Genomic DNA, 20,504 nt, shown 5'->3' with positions numbered 1-20,504 from the left:
CAGAACAGGATTTTGGTTGCCAAAGGATTTTCCTTACCTAATAATTCATGTCCTTGCTACAGATGTCTTGTACCTGGGAAGTATGTTCCAGCTAGCTTGAGGACGATCGCTATGTTAGAAAACAGAGAATTTATTTGTGTGTTAGGACAGAAAAACGGTCACTTTCTGCCACCCACTCTGGATGGCATGCAAACCCATGTCTCTTGGACCTTTGTCACCCACACATTTGTTAGCAGCTTCTTCCTTTATGAGGAAGCCCTCGACAGTTTGCCAGTGGCTAATTTGGCTCCCTTCTCACATATATTAATTAAACCCACATCCAAATGGGGACTGGAAGATGAGCCCTTTTCTCTTGTAATGCTTTAAAATGCAATTAACAGTAAATGGTTTGTCTAAAATATGCCTAGACAGACACAGAGAGGTTCCAGAAGCAGAAACATTTGCTGCAAGCAACGTTCATTCTGGACACAAGGTGATGCGCCAGGGCAAGCCAAGAAACAATCCGGCTTAATTAACTTACATTTAATGAACATAAAACCTAGCCACCGTACTCCCTAACAGCTCTGTCTCAAACACTGTCTGATCAAATCCCTCGCACTGTGGTATAACAGTCCTTCCCCTTCCGTGCCACTTGGACTCCTGCTATTTCAGCGATGCCTGGGGCTGGGCAAGATGTTTTCCCCGGCACTCTAATAGCGGCTGCACCCTGGCAAGGAGCCGGTTCACCTGGGGCTGCACCGAGAACAGCTCCTGTCATCAGAAGGGCTTTATCCAGTTACATCCCTCCTGCCACTTGGGGGTGGGGGGGGGAGTTGTTTTCAATACATTCTTTGGGAAAAATGATATATTATCTCAGCTGCTTCACTTCCGTATTAATTGGAAAAAATATAGAAGCTGGGGCTGATATAAGGACTTCTGACAACTGCACACAAGACACAAGAATATTATCTGGATAGTCCAGGACTACAATTTTAAAAGACTACAAGCTTGCACACAAGTTAAAAACACTCTTGTAAGTCCAATTCCCCTTTCCCATTCTCATCCCCGTTTGGTTTCTCTCTGTAAAACAGAGCTGATGAAAGCTCAGTTTCTTCAGCATGAGTGCAGAAGGAATACTGATGATTTTACATGTATTTGGAGACATTCTCAGAAGAAACTGAGGGGTTGGCAGGAGTTAAGGGAAGTTAGCAGTCTACCTGCCTGTATAAGCTTGAAACAACCCTAAGCCGCATGCTGCTTGATCCATCTAGTCTCAAAATCCTGGTGCCGATCCAGCAACAGTTCTTTACCCTACACGTTTGCAACACTCTCTTGGACCTTTGGTGACTGCAAATCACAGTGTGGTAACCATCATCTAAACCAGCAGATAAGCACTGTAGAAAAGAACTGACTACCCAACGTATGCGTATTTTAAAAAATCTTCTCTCTAATTTCCTCTGGTATGGTGTTAGGCCGGCACACAGTAAAACAAACAAAATACCCAACTGAAAATAGATTTTCTGTCTAGGTAGCTTTTAAGAAGACTGAATGATGAAAAAGCCCAAACCCTTGGCACAGAGAGAGACCGTTCTAGTGAACAGCTCTAGCGAAGGTAATGCTACAGAGTGAAACGAGGAAAGTAAAAAGGGGATGAAGCTGTCAGTTCTGGCAGAGGGGAGGGGCTAAGAAATAAACTTCCAAAACCTAGAGAAAAGGCCAGGATGGAAAGAATCACAGAGCCAAAGCCCAGTTGTTCTTGAATTTGCATGCACCCTATAAAAGGCCTGATCAAGATACTTTATCAGAAATAAAACCTGAAGGCTTGAATTTATTCAACCAGTGAGCCTTAGTTATTCTGTGCACAACCACCAACATGAGTTTGAAGGACCAAAATTCAACTTTGCTACTTTTAGAAAACCTATACTGCTTAACTCACTGTGCATCCTGAGCAATACAGACACATTTAAGTGTCTGTTGGATCTGGCAGAGCGAACACCCCTCTGACCTGCAGAAAAAAAAGAAAGAACAGTTTGAAGTGGATTTGTTTGGAACCATATGCTGTTCTAGGCATATTTAAGAAAAAACAAATGAAAACTCCCAAACCTTTCTGTGGCACAGCAGCTGTCACTTTAAAGGATTTTTCACACCCCTGACTGTATCTGGTTCCTTCAGAGGCTGCTCTGGATGCAAAATACATATGCTGTGAAATAAAAGCTACTTTACACCATAATGTTGTCATTATTTGTTAACATCTAGCTCTACTAGTTGTTTTTTAAATTCAGTGTAACTTGCTGCACACTCAACCATAGAGACCTGATGCAGTTTATTCAGCTCTTGTACCGCAGTTATTTCTCCGCTAGCTGCACGTTAACTGATTTCAGTGGATATCTGAACGCTGCCCCATTTCATCTGGGCCTACCATGAAATTCTGAAAGGAGTCAAGTAACCTTGAACAACGCACCACAAAGAATTCACAGTTCTCATTGATGACAATACTTTTTATTAGAAAGAATAACAAAGTGCTTTCCATAGGATTCATTTAATACAAGAGTTTTTAAGAAATATGATTCTTCCTTTTTACATGGACAGTGCCAATGTGATGATTTTTCAGTGCAAACAGAGTTCTCCAAGATTCTCCTACATGTAGAGTTTCTTCTCTGTACACAGTAGTTCAAACACTTATGCACTTGCCGGGTGTGAAACAGTACTGAAGAGTCCATCCTTTAAAAAAGAGGTTATGTAAAAAGCTTTCCATGTTACACTGACCAACAGGAATTACATCATTTGTTGTTTAACACAGATTTAGGGGACGTAATTCCTTCATACAGTCCTACACACAGATGCATAAAGGTGCTTTCAGTTCTATCAAGAATAATAGCCATATATACCAATATAAATAACATTATCAATTTTTACTATATAGACAAAAGTGAAATGGTCTGTCCTTTTTTTTTTTTTAAAATTAACCTTCTGCTTTTTAGCTAGGGACATCCTTTGAACGCTTAGTGCTTCCTCTGCCTTGGAACTACATCTGGATGGAAGGAAGAACACAATGCAAGGACTGTTCAGCCATTCCCCCTTCACTTTTGGCACACGTTTACAATCAGATTTCTTTTGACACATATATGCATCATTTCATGCATTCCATTTTCCACTCTTTATGTCTGATTCTGTCCCAGTCCCCTTTTTTCCTTAACTCTCCTTTCCTGCAAACGACAGCGAGATAGTATAGCAATAGCACAGAATTAGGACAGATGATTCGGTGCAAATTCTTATATACAATGGAATGTATGAAATCAAACAGGCGAGGGGTATCTTCCATGCAATACATTATTTTTCTTTTTTATTTTCAGTCAACCTAACTCCATTAGGAGGGATATTTTTTCAGATTTTTAAAAATGAAAAAATTCTGTGAAGGACAAGACGTAGTAAGTTACCCTTAAGAGAAACCATATAAAACATTCACCGTACACAATCTTAGTCCAAAAGCTACCTTTCCCTAGAGTACATGTATACAAACATCAACATCAAAAGAACAACTGATGACTTCATGAGCGAAACAGTCATAGTTACGCACATAATAAAAGGTTACATGCATAAAACAATTTCCATACTGAACCTGTCAGTCACACCCTTGGTTCATTGTTCCCCATTCCTTATGTACAGAGCAAAATCACCACTTCAGGAAATACTACATGCCATCTCACAGCACGGTGTCTTTACACAAGAGTACTACTGCAACGAGGGTATCACAGAGACACTTCTTCCTACTGGACGAAAGGAATTGGGCGAGATCCTCTGAACAGTAACTTGATTGTGGGAAGAAAGGAAGGATTTTTTTTTTTTTAATGACAAGATGCTTTTGTAGTACAGCCCTTATACAGGAGAAGAATACACATCGACTCACCATTATATCTGTACAAATATGCAAAGGTGTAAAAGATGTTCTGCTTTCTAAGGGACTTGAAACAAAACCAAAGTTTACCCCTAGGCACTTGTGAGTACAGAGCTCCCGCCTCTGAGTTCAGCCTGTACTTGCTGTTTGCTTTGGGACTTCCAGCTGTGAACAACAAACGCCTGTATCCAGGATCACCTTCTGTTGTCAAACTTTTCCCTGTCATCAGCGTAACTGTTTAACTGGGTGCCAATCAACACAGGTTGCCATCTAAACACACAGCTGGGCCTCAGTCCCACTCCCCTGCAGTCCTGCCGCTTCAGCAGAGCCGCTCGGATCCACAGTCAAGGTCATCAAGGTCTGGAGAGGAGACCCGGCTCCTCAGAAGGTAGCTATGCATTCATTAGAAAAGCACAGAGACACGTCTACAGATGGCATTTAGGCACATAAAGACTTTAAAGGAGCCGGGCCTTCATGTTCACTGCTCTAAATAACAATTATTTCACTAATAGGAACGTCTGAAAGGACTGGGGCCAAGGGTCCTGGAAATACAGCCCAGCAACCAACATGATCCATGTAGGCATAAAATTGGCCTTGAGAATCCAGCTGCAGGACTGGGACCATAAGGAAGCTCCCCTTAATTTCAGAAGTCTCTGGATAAGACAGCATTTTCAACTCATCTATTGTTGATCTCTGCTAGTATAAAATGTTTAGGAAAAAAGTCACTGCAAAAGCTTAAGTAGTTTTCTATAAATTTCACATATTCTATTACATTTCTTTAAGTAAGTGTATAATTTCACTCTACTATAGATGAACTCAATTTTGCAATTAAGTTTCTTACTAAAAGTAATGTACAGCAAATAGTAAATTAGTGGCCTATTTAGTAAAGATTCTGTCTCATTTTACTGTTTTTCTTTAAATGAGCACATTCAACCTGGAAATATTCAATACACCCCTGGTGTGGCTCCTGGGGAGCTAGAGTGAATTTTGCACCTACTCTTGAATGTATATATCCTATTCTCCGATTTGTGTTGCCCATGATATGCACCTATAGATATGCATTTTTGTTGCCTAGCGTGGAAATGAATCAGTTAAGACTCCTAAATAAAATGACCACCTGATTTCAACTACACTCTTGCTTCGCACGAGGACACAGGTCTGATTTGCTTATGCACACAAAGCTTCTAGCTCGTGTTGGGTCCACGCTGCAGCAAATTAGGGAAGCGTTAAGAGATCTGATCTGACGTCTGTCTGGTTGTTCAGACACTTCACACACGACCCAGAGGAAGCAGACAATATTCCAGCATTGCCATCTGGAATGGCAACTCTCCGACACTGCAGCTGTAACTACCTACAAAGTCCATGGATTATCCAAATATTTATCTTCAGAAGGAGGGCTGGGGAAAGGAGCACGTATTAAAAAAAAAAAAAGAAAGAAAAATAGCAGCAGGAGCTGAGTACATTTCCAAAAACAAGGCAGAGCTACATTAGACCATTTGGCCAATACAGGACTGCAATTCCTCCTAAACAACAGCTGAAGCCTTGTGCTAAGTCACTAATGTTAGTATAAAAGCATTTTGCTGGCATAACTTGTTTCCTGGAGGAAAGCTTGCTATAAACTATACTAACCAAAGATGCTTTTGTGTCTGGAAGTTGTATTCACCTTATGAGCATTTGTCACCATAGGTTTGTTAGCAAACCTCCCTTGTGCAGATTTAGCTTTTCAGCAAAAAACTAGGAAATTATGCAGATTCAGGGAACAAACAGCACACGAGCCCCCCCAGGAGTGAAACAGGACACTCACATCAAGTGTCCTCTTAAAACAAGACAGGAAATTTTCACTATACAAAGGAAGAACATGGCAGGGGGGGGGAAACAAAAAGCCAGTCCTTGGACTAAGGCCCCAAGAGTGCAGAAAACAGTACCTTGGACACCATTATATTACAAACAACTCCTTTTTTGCCCTTCAAAGATGTAGTAGGGCACTGCTGACTTTGCTTAAAATGCATAATTTTAGTCCCCCTCACCCCAAACGTTGGAAGTTTAGCGAAATGCAATTCGAAGCATTGTAGCTTTTGATATGCCATCCATCTACTTAAAGACATAAATCCACTGACATAGTGACAGTGTTGAAATACATAATCCGAACAGCATCTATAAAATTTTACTGTTGTACATAAATAATGACAAGGCACAGAACAGCAACCAGTCCAAGAGCTTGTAGGCCAAGAAACCAGAGCATAACCCAGAAGAATATAATTATTACAGGTTCTACTATCCGTTCTCCAAAGTACATCCTTGTGAAGCCTATTCTGATAAGGCTTTTGTTTAGTTCGCCAAAGAGGGTCCCCATCTTTTTATAGTCATCTATTACAGGTTCTGCGGTGTGGTTTCTTTGTTCTTGCTGGACCTGTGGACAGAAGACAAAATTAGGAAATATGTTGTACAATTGGTTCTTATTACTGTCGTTCTGAACAAGTCTCAGCTGTTTCTATCTGAATGCATAAAAATAAGATATACATGCAATAAAGCTAGTCCTTAAATCGAGACATTGAAAATGTTACGTAGCTTGTGACTTCAGTACAACATTAAGGATGACACTCATTGTCCAAACTTGGGACATCTGAAGTGATACTACAAATATGTAACAGCCTGTCTCCCCTCCAGATGCCACTCTAGAGGGGTAAAGCTCTCCTGTAGGTCATACATCTTACCTGCCTGTGCACCATGGATGTCAGGACAACCAAATTGGAATTAGTTGCCTGCAATTTCAGGGAGGGGATTTGACTTAAGTAGATGTGTTGTAAATTATTTCCAGAATATCTTCAAAACCACAAGAACGATACAAAATTATTAAGCACAAACTATGAAGTATTTCGCACCAAAGCACGGGGAACTGAAGGGCTACTATCACCACTGAAAGAGGGGCACTGGATTCGACCAGGAAGAAGGCAAACGTCCATCCCAATGTTGGCATAGAAAGCCGTGAGAGTCAGGCAAAGGAAGACAGACCCAAGGACTGCACAGATGCAAAGTGATGGTACAAAGAAGCAAAGGGGAGGGGAAACAAGTTCTGCACTTTTCCCAAAAAGAAAAATGATGGGGCAAATGCGTAGGAAGGCAGAAGCACATCTTTAGATGAAGATGTCATGTTTAAATACCACTGCAGATAACGTGCAACTGTTTCAACACGTAAACTGTAATTAGAGCTTGAACACGAGATTAGAGCTTGAAATCCCATCTCTCCTTCCCCAGTGTCCAGAAATCCTTTGCACAAAACCTTATTACCTTGCGTTTGGGTATGACAGGGCGAACACGCTTCCAAGACAATGAACGTGAGTTTTCTAATCCTTCCATTAGGCAGCAATGAAAACACATGCAGCAGCTACTCATCAATATTTCAGTCAACTGATCAATAGGTCCAACAAATTGCCTGCAAACTCTAAGTGCAATTAGCCTACTCCTGGATTCAAAGCAAACATCTGTCTTTAGTTCTGTCTTCAAGGATGAAAGCTATTCTGCGTCCCTGGTTACACAGCACGGTCTCGGTGGAGAAACAGAAATTCCCTCCCACGGCAGTGCCAGGCTCTCCATTAGACAGCAAGTACTAAAGTGAATTCCCCTTCCCACGGAAGAACACCCAGCAAAGACCAAAGGCAGCTAATATTTTTTTTCTAGGCTAGACTTTAGGCCACGATGCAGAACCTTCTGGCTGAATGAAGGTTGGGTAAAGCACCACAGCTGCTACTGAAAAACCCCTACAGTCCCTCAGCCGTGTGTGCTTGGGTATTTTTTTATTTGCTTATTCATAAAGATTTTGGTTTAAGCTTCAGTACTGAATCCCAGAAAGGGAGGGGTGCAGGAAGCCTAAATAGTAATGAATATTGCATTCGATGTTTCTGCGGTTCTACAGAAGAGCCTGAACGTGGACAACCGCAGCACTGGCGGTTACATGCTGACAGCCATCGCCTTCTCTGTTTTCAGCCTGCTTCTCAGGCCCAGGTCCTTTTCTCCCCCTCACTGACATGGAAACCCCAGTTTTCAGCATTTTGGCTTTAACTGTGCTTTATTTAATGCAAATAAATGTTGACTCCTCTTTAATTCCAGTGTTTCAAGATTAGTTTCTTCAAGAAAAGCAGAGCCTCTTGTGAGCCCCCGCAGACTCGGCAGGGCAGGGTGCTTGCCACCCCAGGAACACAGTGTTATTACAGGAATTCCCATCCCTCTATTCCCAAAGAGCACAGGGAGACAAACAAACTATTAGCCTAAGTGGTATACTGATCACAGCAGTTAGGGAAAAGAGAAAGGACATGCTGGGAAGGGAAAATGTATTTGCTTCCTGCCCGCAGAGATCACAGGGAGCACGTGCCTACGGGATGATGGCGGAGGGGATGAGAGCGCAGCTCTCATCGAGCGGCACAGAGACCACTTCCGAGAGAAACAGTTAACGTGTGCAGGAGAAATCACTACATCTTCTAGCAAAGGAGCTTAGGCTTTGGAGCCAGTGGCCAACGCAACCAGGAGGGGGAAACCAAACGAGTCACTTCTTTGCCTCTGGGTTATTAATGGTACTCGGCAACGTGCCGGAAGCCTTCGCGCAGAGCAAGCGGAGTGCAGCGCTTGCAAGGAGGCTGCCAGCGGGCACATTTCCTCGAGCTCCGTCTCACCAGGCCAGCTAAGCACGATGAACGGTCCGTGTCCACACGGACGTCTCTCCTGGCGTGAGGCAGCTGTAAGACAGGGGATTTCCCTAGCAGCCCCAGTCTGCTTTGACAAGCTAACAGCAAGAAGTTGCACACAGTCTCTTCAGCAGGGTACAGAGTAAATTCCACCCTACTTGGGCTGTCCAGGTCTCTTATTTATGGTTTAGTTGGGTGGTGGTTTGGTGGGTTTTTGGTTTTTTTTTTTGTTTTGTTTTTTTTTTTTTTTTAAGCAAGGCTTTATCTCACCCTCTCCTTCTCAAACAAGGGTAGATTCATGAATCCCTAAAGCAATTACGCAAAGCAAGCTTCTAGGCATGGAGACTGACAAGTGTGTGTTTAATTACACAACAAGTGTCAAGTTATTTTTCCAAATGTTTTCAAGAGCTTACAAAACCTTTCAGAATGCTTGTGGAAATTCTCAAGATTTCAGAGTGTGCTTCAGTTAATTCAGGCTCAGTATGTCTTGCTTCAGGCAACTCAGCAAAAAACCAAGTGAAGCTGAAAACAGATGATCAGCCGTAGAACACGGATGGCGTATTCTTCTTTATTAGTGCATAATATTTCACATGCTGGACAAATATGTTTCTTCAGAGGTGTAGCTAAAATAGAACCATTAGGGCAAACACCAGTAATGTTACAATACTCCAAATTGCTAAAAAATATTAAATAAGCTTTAACATTGCAGCTAGAAGTTCTCCCACTAATTGGGTCTCTCCACTAATTTTCAGGACGACAGAAAAACAGCATACAGTCCCGCATATGTGCCAGTAGCTCTCAAACCATATCCTTAGAACCAAATACTTCTCTTTTTTTTTTTCCCCCCGAAAGTACTTTTCTAAACATTTTTAGAAATTGGCTATCTTCAGCAAGGACACAGTTCCCAGCTGACTCTTAATTTCCATAGGACTATTTTCATACTAAATTTCGCTGAATCAGCCTGAAGCTAGGCAGACACTACCATAACAGAAAAATGCGTAGAGAGAGATGTACCCATTCTGAGCAGCCCCCCCCGAAACAAAACAGAGATTCCTCATTTAAAAGCAAAAGAAGCTCTCTTTCAAAGTTGCTAGTTTTCAAAATGAACAACCCACCCTTGGCTTCGTAACTTCTAAGAACTTTTTGTGTATCAAGAAAGACCAGAAGGCATTTCTTTACCTGCACTAGCCCCAGAGAAAACATGCTTTCAAGGCCTTCACAGCAGCTCTTCTCTCATAGCTAACGTGTACTATGCAGGGGGCACCCCCGGACTTCATTTGCCACAATGCAGGAGGGAACGTAAGAGAGGTTTACTTCATCTGCAGTAATTTGTTTGCCTTTCCTCACTCTTTCAAAGACAGGAGTGATGAATAAATACAGAGGGGCTGGGGGAGCATTTGCTTCCTAACCTAATGTTTCTTATCAAATCGCTGTAATGAATTACTCCTTACTGTAATTTAAATTAATTTTAAATCTAAGTGATGTTATTTTAGACATACCGGGATCATCAACGCCCTTAAAGCAAATTACACTAGCAGATTCCTTTATACAAATGTACAACCACTGTGTATGACTTCATTACCTCAATTTCCTTTTCATTTTACATTCCTTAAATGCTTTCATATAGTGTAATAATTTTTTTCATTTAAAAAATATTTCATAGTATCATAGAACAGTTTGGGTTGGAAGGGACCTTTACAGGTCACCTAGTCCAACCCCCCCGCAATGAGCAGGGACATCTTTAACTAGATCAGGTTGCTCAGAGCCCCGTCCAACCTGGCCTTGAACATTTCCAGGGATGGGGCATCTACCACCTCTCCAGGCAACCTGTTCCAGTGTTTCACCACCCTCATCGTAAAAAACTTCTTCCTTGTATCTAGTCTGAATCTATCCTCTTTTAGCTTAAAACCATTACCCCTTGTCCTATTGCAACAGGCCCTACTAAAAAGTTTGTCCCCATCTTTCCTATAGGCCCCCTTTAAGTACTGGAAGGCTGCAATAAGGTCTCCCCAGAGCCTTCTCTTCTCCAGGCTGAACAACCCCAACTCTCTCAGCCTGTCCTCACAGGAGAGGTGTTCCATCCCTCTGGTCACCTTTGTGGCCCTCCTCTGGACCCCCTCCAACAGCTCCATGTCTTTCCTGTGCTGAGGGCTCCAGAGCTGGACGAGGTACTGCATGCTCCATTTCATATTTGGTTTCTATTTTTGACTTTAAATTATTTAAAATTAAAAACAGAGTTACCATACAGAACAGAAGGGGAAGTGTCTGATCTGTCCTGTTGCTCAGCACGTATGCACAAACAATGTTCTTCACAAGCCTACTGCAGTACCCAAAGGTTCCCATCAAGCACCCAGTTTTCTCTTGTCTTTTCAGATGTTTGGTGTTATAAAATTTCCCTCCCTATTCCAAACAGCATATTGTCATCAGCAAAGCTGTTGTCTCCCGCTGCTTACTGGCAGAAAGTCAGAACCTGAAGATCCAAATTCTGAAAAACTTTACTATGGAAACTTTGCAACCAAATTTACCCAGCTGTTGTGGCCAAATGGCTTTAAGGGCTTGGATGCTTTAAGGAGGACCATGACATGCCCTCTCAGATGCAGGACACCATAAAAGGATCTTTTTTTCAGAATGAAAGTCTCCAAGGAGGTCGTAGAGGAGATAATAAGTGCACTTCCAGCACAGCTGGCTCCTACATCCCTGAAGTGCTTCCAAAAAAAAAAAAATTCTCCCATGTAATTGAATGTTTTCCTGGAGTAGCTTTAAAACAACAGAGGAGGTAAAGTCAGTTCAGCCTACTGAACCCAACAAACATGCTGTGGCTTTACCAGTTATGTTCGTCATCAACATAACACACAAAATTATGTGTGTTCTGACCACTAACTACCCTTGCTTATGGCAAACTTCCACCACATTCACTCAAACTCACTGCTGCCTAAATTCAGGAAAGCACATGGAAATTCAGGAAAGTCACCATCGGAGGCCAGTCCACACCAGTCTGACAGCAGGAACTTTTTCTTGCTTACCCCCTTCCCATCAAGGGTGTTTTGACCATGCAGAGAAACACGAGACCCCATCAGAACATACCCCTCCAAAGAAACCATCTTCGCAATGATTCACATGCTACTCGCTAGGACAGAAGGATAAAGTTAGCACTGAACTTTTCACAGTCGTTTAAGGAGGTGCAGACAGGGACAGCCTAAGTATAATGTCACCAGTTCAAGGTCCCTTCCATTCAAACTGCTGGGAGCACACAGTTCCTGCCCCTGACCATTTACAGACCACACCAAATGACCTTGCCAAGCCCTCGGAGGATGCAGAACACAAAGGGACCCAAAGGGGACACGAACCTACCCAACGTGCTTGGGAAGTTATTTTCTTGTGGCTAATCAAAGACGGCATGGAAGCACAGATTTAGCATTTATTTTTCTGCTATTAGCAACGCCAGGTCACTGGAGGACAGTATCAATGATGTCCTTACACCAAGACTAGATGACCTTACACAGCGTCGCCAACAAGCCCTGCCTGGAAGCCCCTGCAGCTTCTCCTAGGGCACGGCATGGCCACCGCTGCAGCACTTTCCTCGGCAAGCGATGGAGCCCGGCGCCCGCGCCCAGGGCACACCACGCTTGCTGGACGTGGCGGATTTGCTGGCCACACACAGATCACACGCGACAAACTACTGCAACACCGGTGTGCGGGTGACTCTCTGTGTGCTCAGGGTTGCCGCCCCCGCCAGAAGAGCTTGGGCCTCCCAGGGCTCATCCCTGGAAAGAAGAAAGCGGTCTGAAAGGAGCGACCCAAGCTGCTCGGGCAGCTGCAGCCGGTGCCTCCTGTCAGCCTCCTGGAAGAGAGACGGCCCTGCCGCAAGGCCAGCGCGATGGGCGAGGTGCTACGGGGCCCCTAGGACAGGCAGCAGCGGGCTGGATGAATTGTGCGGAGGGACCACAAACTGAATGGCTCTGAAGTGACCGCAACGTCTCTCAGCCCCGTAGCCTCACCGCGGCACTAGCGGTGAGGAGAGCAGGCGCAGTTACGGCCTTGCCTTCCAGGCCTTTCCTCTGCTGAAGCAGCAGCTTGGTCCAGGGCTTTGACACTCCGCCTAAGGATCGTGAGATGGTTGGTTTGGTTTGGGATTTTTTTGTGCGTGTGGAAAAAAAAATCCTAAGTAACTGACTTGAGTGAAATAATTGGATGAAGTTCAACAGCCTTCGTTCTGTGGGAGGAGGGAGTGGTTGAACATAAGGAACCTGCTCCACCTAAAGATTCAGGATTAAAAAAAAAAAAAAAAAAAATCCATTCATCTACTCTGAAGGTACAAGATTCTTCAAAACAAACCAAGTAACATCCCTCTTCCTATTTTTCATTATTAATGAAGAAACCCCCAAGAGTCCTCCGTTGCTCAGACAACTTGAAAAATTCCCACCCCGCACTCAACAACAGCACCAGGCCGAGTACAAGTCTATCAGTTTCTCTTTTCTTGCATCAACTGCCCAAAAGGGCATTACACAAATGTGAACTCCAGCGATGGACGAGAGAAGTCCAATGGATTGGGAAAATAACTGCTCTCCATCTAAAAGCTTGTGATTTTGCAGTCAAAAAAAATGCTGCTGGGCAAAGGCGGCCAAGAGAGAGGGGAGAAGGAAACAGGTATCCACAACGTTCATCTCCGACACAGCAAAGCAGCAGTGTCTCCAAATTGCTGTAACGTGCCTCAGATCACAATCGGTCACATTTACAGTTACAAAAGAAAGAAAAAGAGATGGCATATTTAAGAGAATTATTTCCAGGTTAGATAGAAGAGAAACCCCTTTTGAGTTTAGTAGCAAACACATGTTTAACGACACCTAAATGACAGGTTAAAAAAAAGTGTAATCAAGAAATGCAGGGATACCACATTTACATACCTACCCGCACATTTTCCTTTTTTTCAAGTAGAAAGTTTCCCCTGCAGCATTTAACTGCTCACTATCTATTTTACTCCAGTCATGGTTATTTTTACTCCAGGGAACAGGTGGTGTGTCTGATAGCTGAAGCCCATAAACACTTAAATGTCAAAAAAGCCACTGAGATGTGACTTTAGGAATATGCTTACTTACTGAAAAATACTCCTATATTTTTGAAAGCTGGAACATGAAAGTTCAGAAGAGAGCGAGCCTCACAAAGTCACCTCTTTTTAGAGGATGTAAACTAAAACTGAAAATACTTCAAGTTCAATCTTACAGAAAAATATGAGAAGAAAGTGAGCAGATGACAGAGACCAGGACGGAAGAAACCACAAGGTCCCTCCCCTCCAAAATAAGAGACCAGCTTCTCTTGGGTGCAGATGGGGACACGTACCAGCCAACACACAGCTACCGATATTTGATAGTTAGGTAGCCAGCAACGCAAGTCCTGGAGGAAGGAATTGCCCAATCTTGCCGGTACTCAGCCATCTGACCACCCAGGGTATTGCCACGGACGGGCTTTGGACAGTTCCAGCAAAGCAAGTTCCCAGATCGTGGCCTCCTCTTTCTCCGAACCACAGGCTCGCCCCGTCACAGGGCACCAGCACGAAACTCTGAGACGCGCGGGTCGGCCGAGCACAGGCTTTCTGCCTCCTACTCCTCCACACATGCAAACTAGACAGTTTCGTTACTAGTAACACCTGCCATGTGACCAGGATTTCAGCCTGCTTTACCTTACTTAAAAAGATTTCTCATGTTTAATTAGAAGAAAGTGAAATTTGCCCAAGAAGGGCAAATAATTTTACTGCAAATGTTTCTGATTTTCTTCTTCTTCTACTATAGCAGGAAGAGAACGGTATCCCTTTGCATCCTTTGCTAGCATGAAACTCACGATTAGTATTTGACCTTGTAAATGTAAGCAGTAAAAAGATCTTGATACTCGGCCAACAGACTATTAAGACAACAAAATTAATTTCAACTGTCTGGAGAAAAAAAAAGCAGGTTCATTTCTCTAGGCTAATTTTAACCTGATATTTAAATATGAAAAGATTAACATATTAGGAAATGAGAAAAAAAATCATACCTCACTTCCAAATGAAAAACAAGACAGAGAAAAACTAAGTTTAACTTGTTCTCTGGGAAAAAAAGCAAATGCAAGAAAACTAGAAAAATTCTTAATATTAAAAGTACTTTACAACAGCTACCAATAAAAGTGACATACTTGGAGGGAGTTTAAATAAAAAATTGCAAAACAAAGATTGGGTTAACGTCCATTTCATAGCAAGAATCTAGACACATTTATAAAATAGAAACAAGATGTTTCTATAGAAACAAGCAACAACATAAGAAAAGCAACTGCACCGTATTCCCTTTAGTCAGCTTTTATGGCAACTCAAGTTTAGGATCAACAGTTGCTGGAACAAACTTTGAAATACCAGGAACAGTTCTGAGTTAAAGAGATGAAACAGCTTTTCCAGCTACTGAACTTGTGCGTGTACAGAGCAGAGGAGGCTTCAAGAGCAACGGAGGCTTCCCTCGATAAACTGTGTTTGAGTCCCCTGATTTCAGGAGTAAACTTCCCCACTAATACGGCACCAGAGGAGAAAGTGTCGCAGGCAAGAACCCAGCAGGGGAGGCTCCGAGGGAGAGGAAACCTGCCTGCCCCCATATTAAGATCTGCTGCCTCTCCCCCCCATTTTAGGCTGCCGTCTGCACTCCTCCTTATGCTCCTACTACTGTCCCTCTAACTTGACCCCATCCATGCTGCAATTTTACATAGAAATTGCTTTTGATCTAGTCTCTAATCCGTCTTTTCCTTACACCCACAACACTTAATTTCCATAGGATTTTGTTTATCAAGGTTCCCCCGCTAAAATTGGCCAGCTTGACCCAGCAAAAGGCTTGCAAATCCACTGTACGTTCAGCGTGGTATCAATGCACTGGCTTGCTGAAAAGCAACAGCTGTTAATTTTGGCTTTTAAGGAGAAGAAATTTCTATTCGCTTCTATCTCCGGAATACTTTTTTCTTTAAGAAAATGGGATCTTTACGTTATTCAAGCAGAGCATGCTATCATACCTATTGTAGGTGCTACAGGTGTGTCTGAAGGGGTTTTTTTTTGTTGTTGTTTTTCTTCAAATGCTGTCAAGCCTCAGAAAACCCACTAAGGCTTTTTAGAAAGTTATTATCATGTATTATTATATAGCTATGAACCTCCGCAGCAGAATTAAATCATTTGTAGAGCCACAACAAATTTGGGATTACTCTTAGGTATTACTATTTTCAGTTCAGAAACAAATCCCAACAACTGCAAGCAGGAGAAAGCTACAATTTTCAGATTAGCTCAGTGTGGAATAAATTAGAAATAGGTTTCTGGCCTTAGGAACCACAGTTTCCACACATACAAGTTTACTTCAAAACATTCTTGGCCTCTTCTGACTTATGACTGAAATGATGCCGTTCCAGGCAACACAGCACACATCCATCCCACAGTCCAATGAACAATGAAACATCTACACGAAGGATACCACAAGGCTGTTGATATTATCCTCTAGTTTTGTTTCTGCTCATTCTTTCCATGCTGGAGAAATACTAGTGATATTGGAAAATTATTCAAAAATTCAGGACTTTAACTTAGCTAGACACTCTTGAACATAATTCTCAATGGGAAACACCAAAAACCTTTTGTAACAGCTTCTCTAAATCTGAACCCATCTATCAGAAGATAAAATACTCCACTTATAGAGATAAAACACTGTTCAAAATAATGATGAAACATCCCAGAGGGTTACAAACTCAGGTTAATGAAAAGGTGATTGTCTAAGCTAATGAATCTACTTACAAATACATGCATCGCATATTAAATCTGTGTTTAGACATTTTCTAGGAGAAGCTAGAAAATGGTTTTAGCTTGGCTGTCGGACAGCACTTTGGATTCTATGTGTCCTAAACCAGCACAAGGTGGAGATTCTGGCTTCACTGAAGCAACTGGGAATTTTGCTAGTGCCTTCAACCTAGATTACAAGAGACTAAAACCCATTACAGCCCAGACAGACAATTTTCAGTCCAGAAGAGAGCCACAGTGCCACGGCTTTCAGGAACTCTGTCTGCTGTAACACAGCCTGGCTTCAAAGTCCCTATGGATGGACCGGGTGTTGTGTCTCCTGCTAACACCACCTTATGCCCTACTGTAACGCAGGACTTCTCCCTCACCTTTTATTATTAGACACTTGCATGCATTCCACCTTCCTATTCTTATTTCATGGTTAAATTTATAGGTGTTGATGAGATTTAGACTGTAATAATATGACAAAGGCTAACCTATTTTAGAAAGTGGGTTAGGGAAGGAGATTCGAGGTCCTTAACTCTAGCGATGTTGAAAATACAGGACAACTTGTGGACCTGACTAATAACTATCAACAGTTCGGAAAAAAATTGTGAACTCACAAGGTGAAGCAGCAAGCTACTCCCATGGCTTCAGGAGCAGCTGAATCCTTCGGTGCCTTCACATACCACTTGTGAATACCAGCAATGCAATACAGGAGAGGTGGAAGAAACTACCCAGGTTCTGTAGTGCTTCGAAGACTAAAGCAAGGACAATTATTCTCAGCTTTGCATGCAAACCTACAAAGGATATTTATCACATTATGATCTGTTCAGCTTTTAAATCTAATCACTGAAGTAGGTAATTCTACAGTCTATTGCAATAATGAATTCCAAAGGCTATGCATAACATTTAGTAACATATCCTTCTGTTCTTTTAAAAATGTACCTCTCAGTAATTTCATGAAGCATGTCCTTGCTGACATAATAATAAGCTTCAATAGAAAATTAAAGCTAGAGGGTTCGGCATTAAACAAATAGATTTATTTCCTACAGAGTACTCTTAAAAAAATATTAAAGGGGGTATACATTATTATTTAGGTCCTGCTTGTCAGGAAGGTATTCTTTTAGCATTATGTTACTAGGTATGATCTTACACAAACTGAGTTTATTTCGGAGGAAACGGGGGAAAAAACAAATCACACCCAGGTTACCAGCCCCAGATTCTCACCTAAAAAAAAGCTCTCAAAAAAGGCCAAAGGATTTGCTCTCACGCAGGCTTTACTTTACACCAGCTGAGAGAAGTAAGAATTTACACCATCATCAAAGCAGATTTTGACCCATTTCTTTTGCATCGCATGTAACACCAAGGTGGCACCCGTATTCGTACTTCAGAAGAGAACGTGAAACAGGAAAACACAGGCTGAGGACCAGCAGTTACGTTAACAGTGCAAACACCCTCAGCAAACACAGCCACAACGCTAGGCCTCCACGGGGGACTCCAGGTAAGGACCCAGCCTGGAAACAGGATTCCTGCCCACTGGAACGGCAGGGTTCAGCGGGAACACCTCCATGAGAGCAGAAAGGGCAGGGGGAACCGATTATTTTGAGAGAGAGCTGGACAAGTTCATGAAAGCAAAAAAGTGACAGCACGTGACTAGGCTTGATGACCCAGGAGCCCCTCCAAATCAAGCTACATGTCTGTGCTTCTCTTGAACAAGAGAATCTGGGACTTTCTGTCCAAGTTTGCAGCAAGTGTACGCACCACTAAATCCTCACCTAGCTTTAGTCTTCCCTACGCCTAATAAAAAAAGGCTACTACCTATTATAAAATTATTATTATTTTTACTAGTATTATATAGAATATTCACATTCTATATGTATATTAAATAAAGGCAACTGATATTCCTTATTTCTAAATCTAGTTTATTATTTGTCCAGCTGCTGGCACCTCAGTATGCAGAAAAAAATACTCCACACTATGACAATGAAACATTTCCAGTAAACAGGAAGGATTTTCTCTTTCTTCCTCATGGCCTATTTAAAATTTCTTTCTTGCTATCCTAACATTATGCCACAACTTGTCAGAAAGGGCCACGATCACTCCCTGTGCCCGAGAAGAGCGGGAAGAAAGTTTCTCTGCCAAGTGTGCCTGTGGCCACCCAAGCAGTACCTTTACCAACTTCATTTTAAAATGTGTTTAGGCAACTTTGGAAAGCAGTTCTTCAGCCTGCACCATCCCCTGAAACCACACCAACACACTCGTCGCTAAGACAGAAGCGGTGGTAACCTGCAGGGAGCTCCCTCCTTAGCGAGGAGTTACAACCAGTTTGAGAGCAGTAACATCCGAGATGATCTGATGCCACTTTTTCACCTCTCTTCTCAGGGAAGGAAGACAGCAGCCAGAACCAGGGAATATTTCTGACTCTCCTCCTGCAATATCCTGCAGAGAGGCTTGTGGACACAGAGAGGGGAACTGCTGTGCCTCTCAGAGCACCTGGCCTTACCCTACGTTCAGTTACATGCCCTGCGCTGCCCCGTTGTTTTAGAGAAAGGGACAAGGAAGATGCACCGACTTACATAAATGGTCACCCCGTGAATTCTCAAGTACCAGCCTCTTTCAGAAGTGGCCTGCTCCTAGTTGTAACGTCAGGCAAGTCCTACCAGACACCCTCAAATATTAAAGCTATTCTAGCTGTGAAAGGGCGCACTTACGGCGGTCGAGTGCACTCAGACCATCTTGTAAGAATTTTCAACAGAAATAATTAACAAACTAAACAAAACTGTCTGGAAATTACTTTGGGATGTACTCCAGCAGCTCTGTTTGCCCCTACGCAATTATCAGTGCTAGCGCGTTTCTCTTACTTAACCGCTCAAGGCATTCAGAGGGGATCATTACATTTAAGTATCAAATATGAAAAAGGTTGTGTGCTTTTTTTCTTTAAAAGAAACATCAATGAAGGTGCGTTAAGAACACTGCCTTTGTCTACGGACGGGGACAACGCTGTCTGCAAGACAAAGAGTGTGTGGAAAGCCATTTTACAATTAACAATAGGGAAACGAACACGGCTCCTTTCATTTCCTAAGCAAAGAGCCCACTTGCATCCACCATGCCATAAAACTGCATACCCTGAAGAAAGCAGACAAGTTAAAAAATGAGTTGATTTCTATCTCCGATTACAATACATTCAATTTCATAAGTAATAAAGACATTGAAAGCTTAAAATAGTGGAGCGAACCAGCGTTAAGTCTTTAAAAGAAAGACTGAGAGCTGAACTGCGGGGGAATTCCGAGGATGGCAACAGCACCCCAATTATTCCCAGCGAGATATTCACCACGTGGATGCTGTGCGGGGACCACCCTCGTACATCTGCTCCCATCTTCTTCCACGCAGAAGAAGCGTCTCGGGGGGAAGAACGAGGGCCAGGCGGGTACGCTGGGGGCTACCCCAGCATCGCGCGGGGGCAGCCCCACGCAGCTCGGCGGGGTTGCATAAGCCCCGCCGCAATGGAGCGCTACCCGGCAGCGGCTCGCACCACCGGCGGGCTGTAACGGCAACGCCACGGAAGATGAATCAAAAGGCGTTTACGGTTGTCTCTTGCCTGACGGCGGGGCCAGCCCCGGGGCCGAGCCAGCGGCCCGCCCTTGCCAGACCCCCGCCCGCTGACACCCACCTGCTCCTCCGGGCGCCGCCGGTGCCGGGCGGACGCCGCCCCCGCGTCCCGCTCGCACTCCCCGAGCGGCGGCGGCGGCGGCGGTGGCGGCAGCAGCTCCGCCGCCGAGCCCATGGCTGCTCCGCTGCCAGCGGAGCCGCACGCTCCCCGCCGCTGCCGCCTGGCGGGGCGGGACGGGACGGTCACGGGGTCGGAGGGAGCGGCGGGAGGGCGGGGAGCGAGGAGGCGGCCCCTGGCACCGGGCCGGCGGCGGGGATGCGGGGGCCCGGGGAAGGGAGCCTCCTGCTGCTGGGTCCCGCCTTGAGCGAGCGCCGCCCGGGGACCTGGGCCGGGGAGCCGCTTGCTGCTAGTTAAAGCAAAAACCCCCAACAGCCCCCTTTCCCAAGCTTGTATTAAACCCAGGAAGCGGCAGGTGTTAACAAAGTGTTAATTTTAGCACCACTCCTTGTTGGGGCGTCTCTGGGGAGGAATGCCTCTGGCAGCCTCTTGGCAGTACGAGATGTGGCATTTGCT

General features: G+C 43.7%; 1 protein-coding gene across 1 annotated transcript; it reads right to left on the bottom strand.

Annotated features, from left to right (window-relative positions):
• Nucleotides 1-2,462: 2,462 nt before the first annotated feature.
• FAM241A (family with sequence similarity 241 member A) lies at nt 2,463-20,159 on the bottom strand. The gene is made up of 2 exons (XM_075500774.1): nt 19,992-20,159; nt 2,463-6,284 (listed from the first exon to the last, which is right to left on the bottom strand). The coding sequence occupies exons 1-2, from the start codon at nt 20,103-20,105 to the stop codon at nt 6,039-6,041; spliced, it is 360 nt and encodes a 119-aa protein (XP_075356889.1). The 5' UTR covers nt 20,106-20,159; the 3' UTR covers nt 2,463-6,038.
• Nucleotides 20,160-20,504: the final 345 nt, after the last annotated feature.

Source organism: Mycteria americana, chromosome 4 (genome assembly GCF_035582795.1).
Source record: "Mycteria americana isolate JAX WOST 10 ecotype Jacksonville Zoo and Gardens chromosome 4, USCA_MyAme_1.0, whole genome shotgun sequence".
Classification (NCBI taxonomy): Eukaryota; Metazoa; Chordata; class Aves; order Ciconiiformes; family Ciconiidae; genus Mycteria; species Mycteria americana.
The sequence above is the reverse complement of the archived record's forward strand: the minus strand, read 5'-3'. Positions and strand labels throughout refer to the sequence as shown.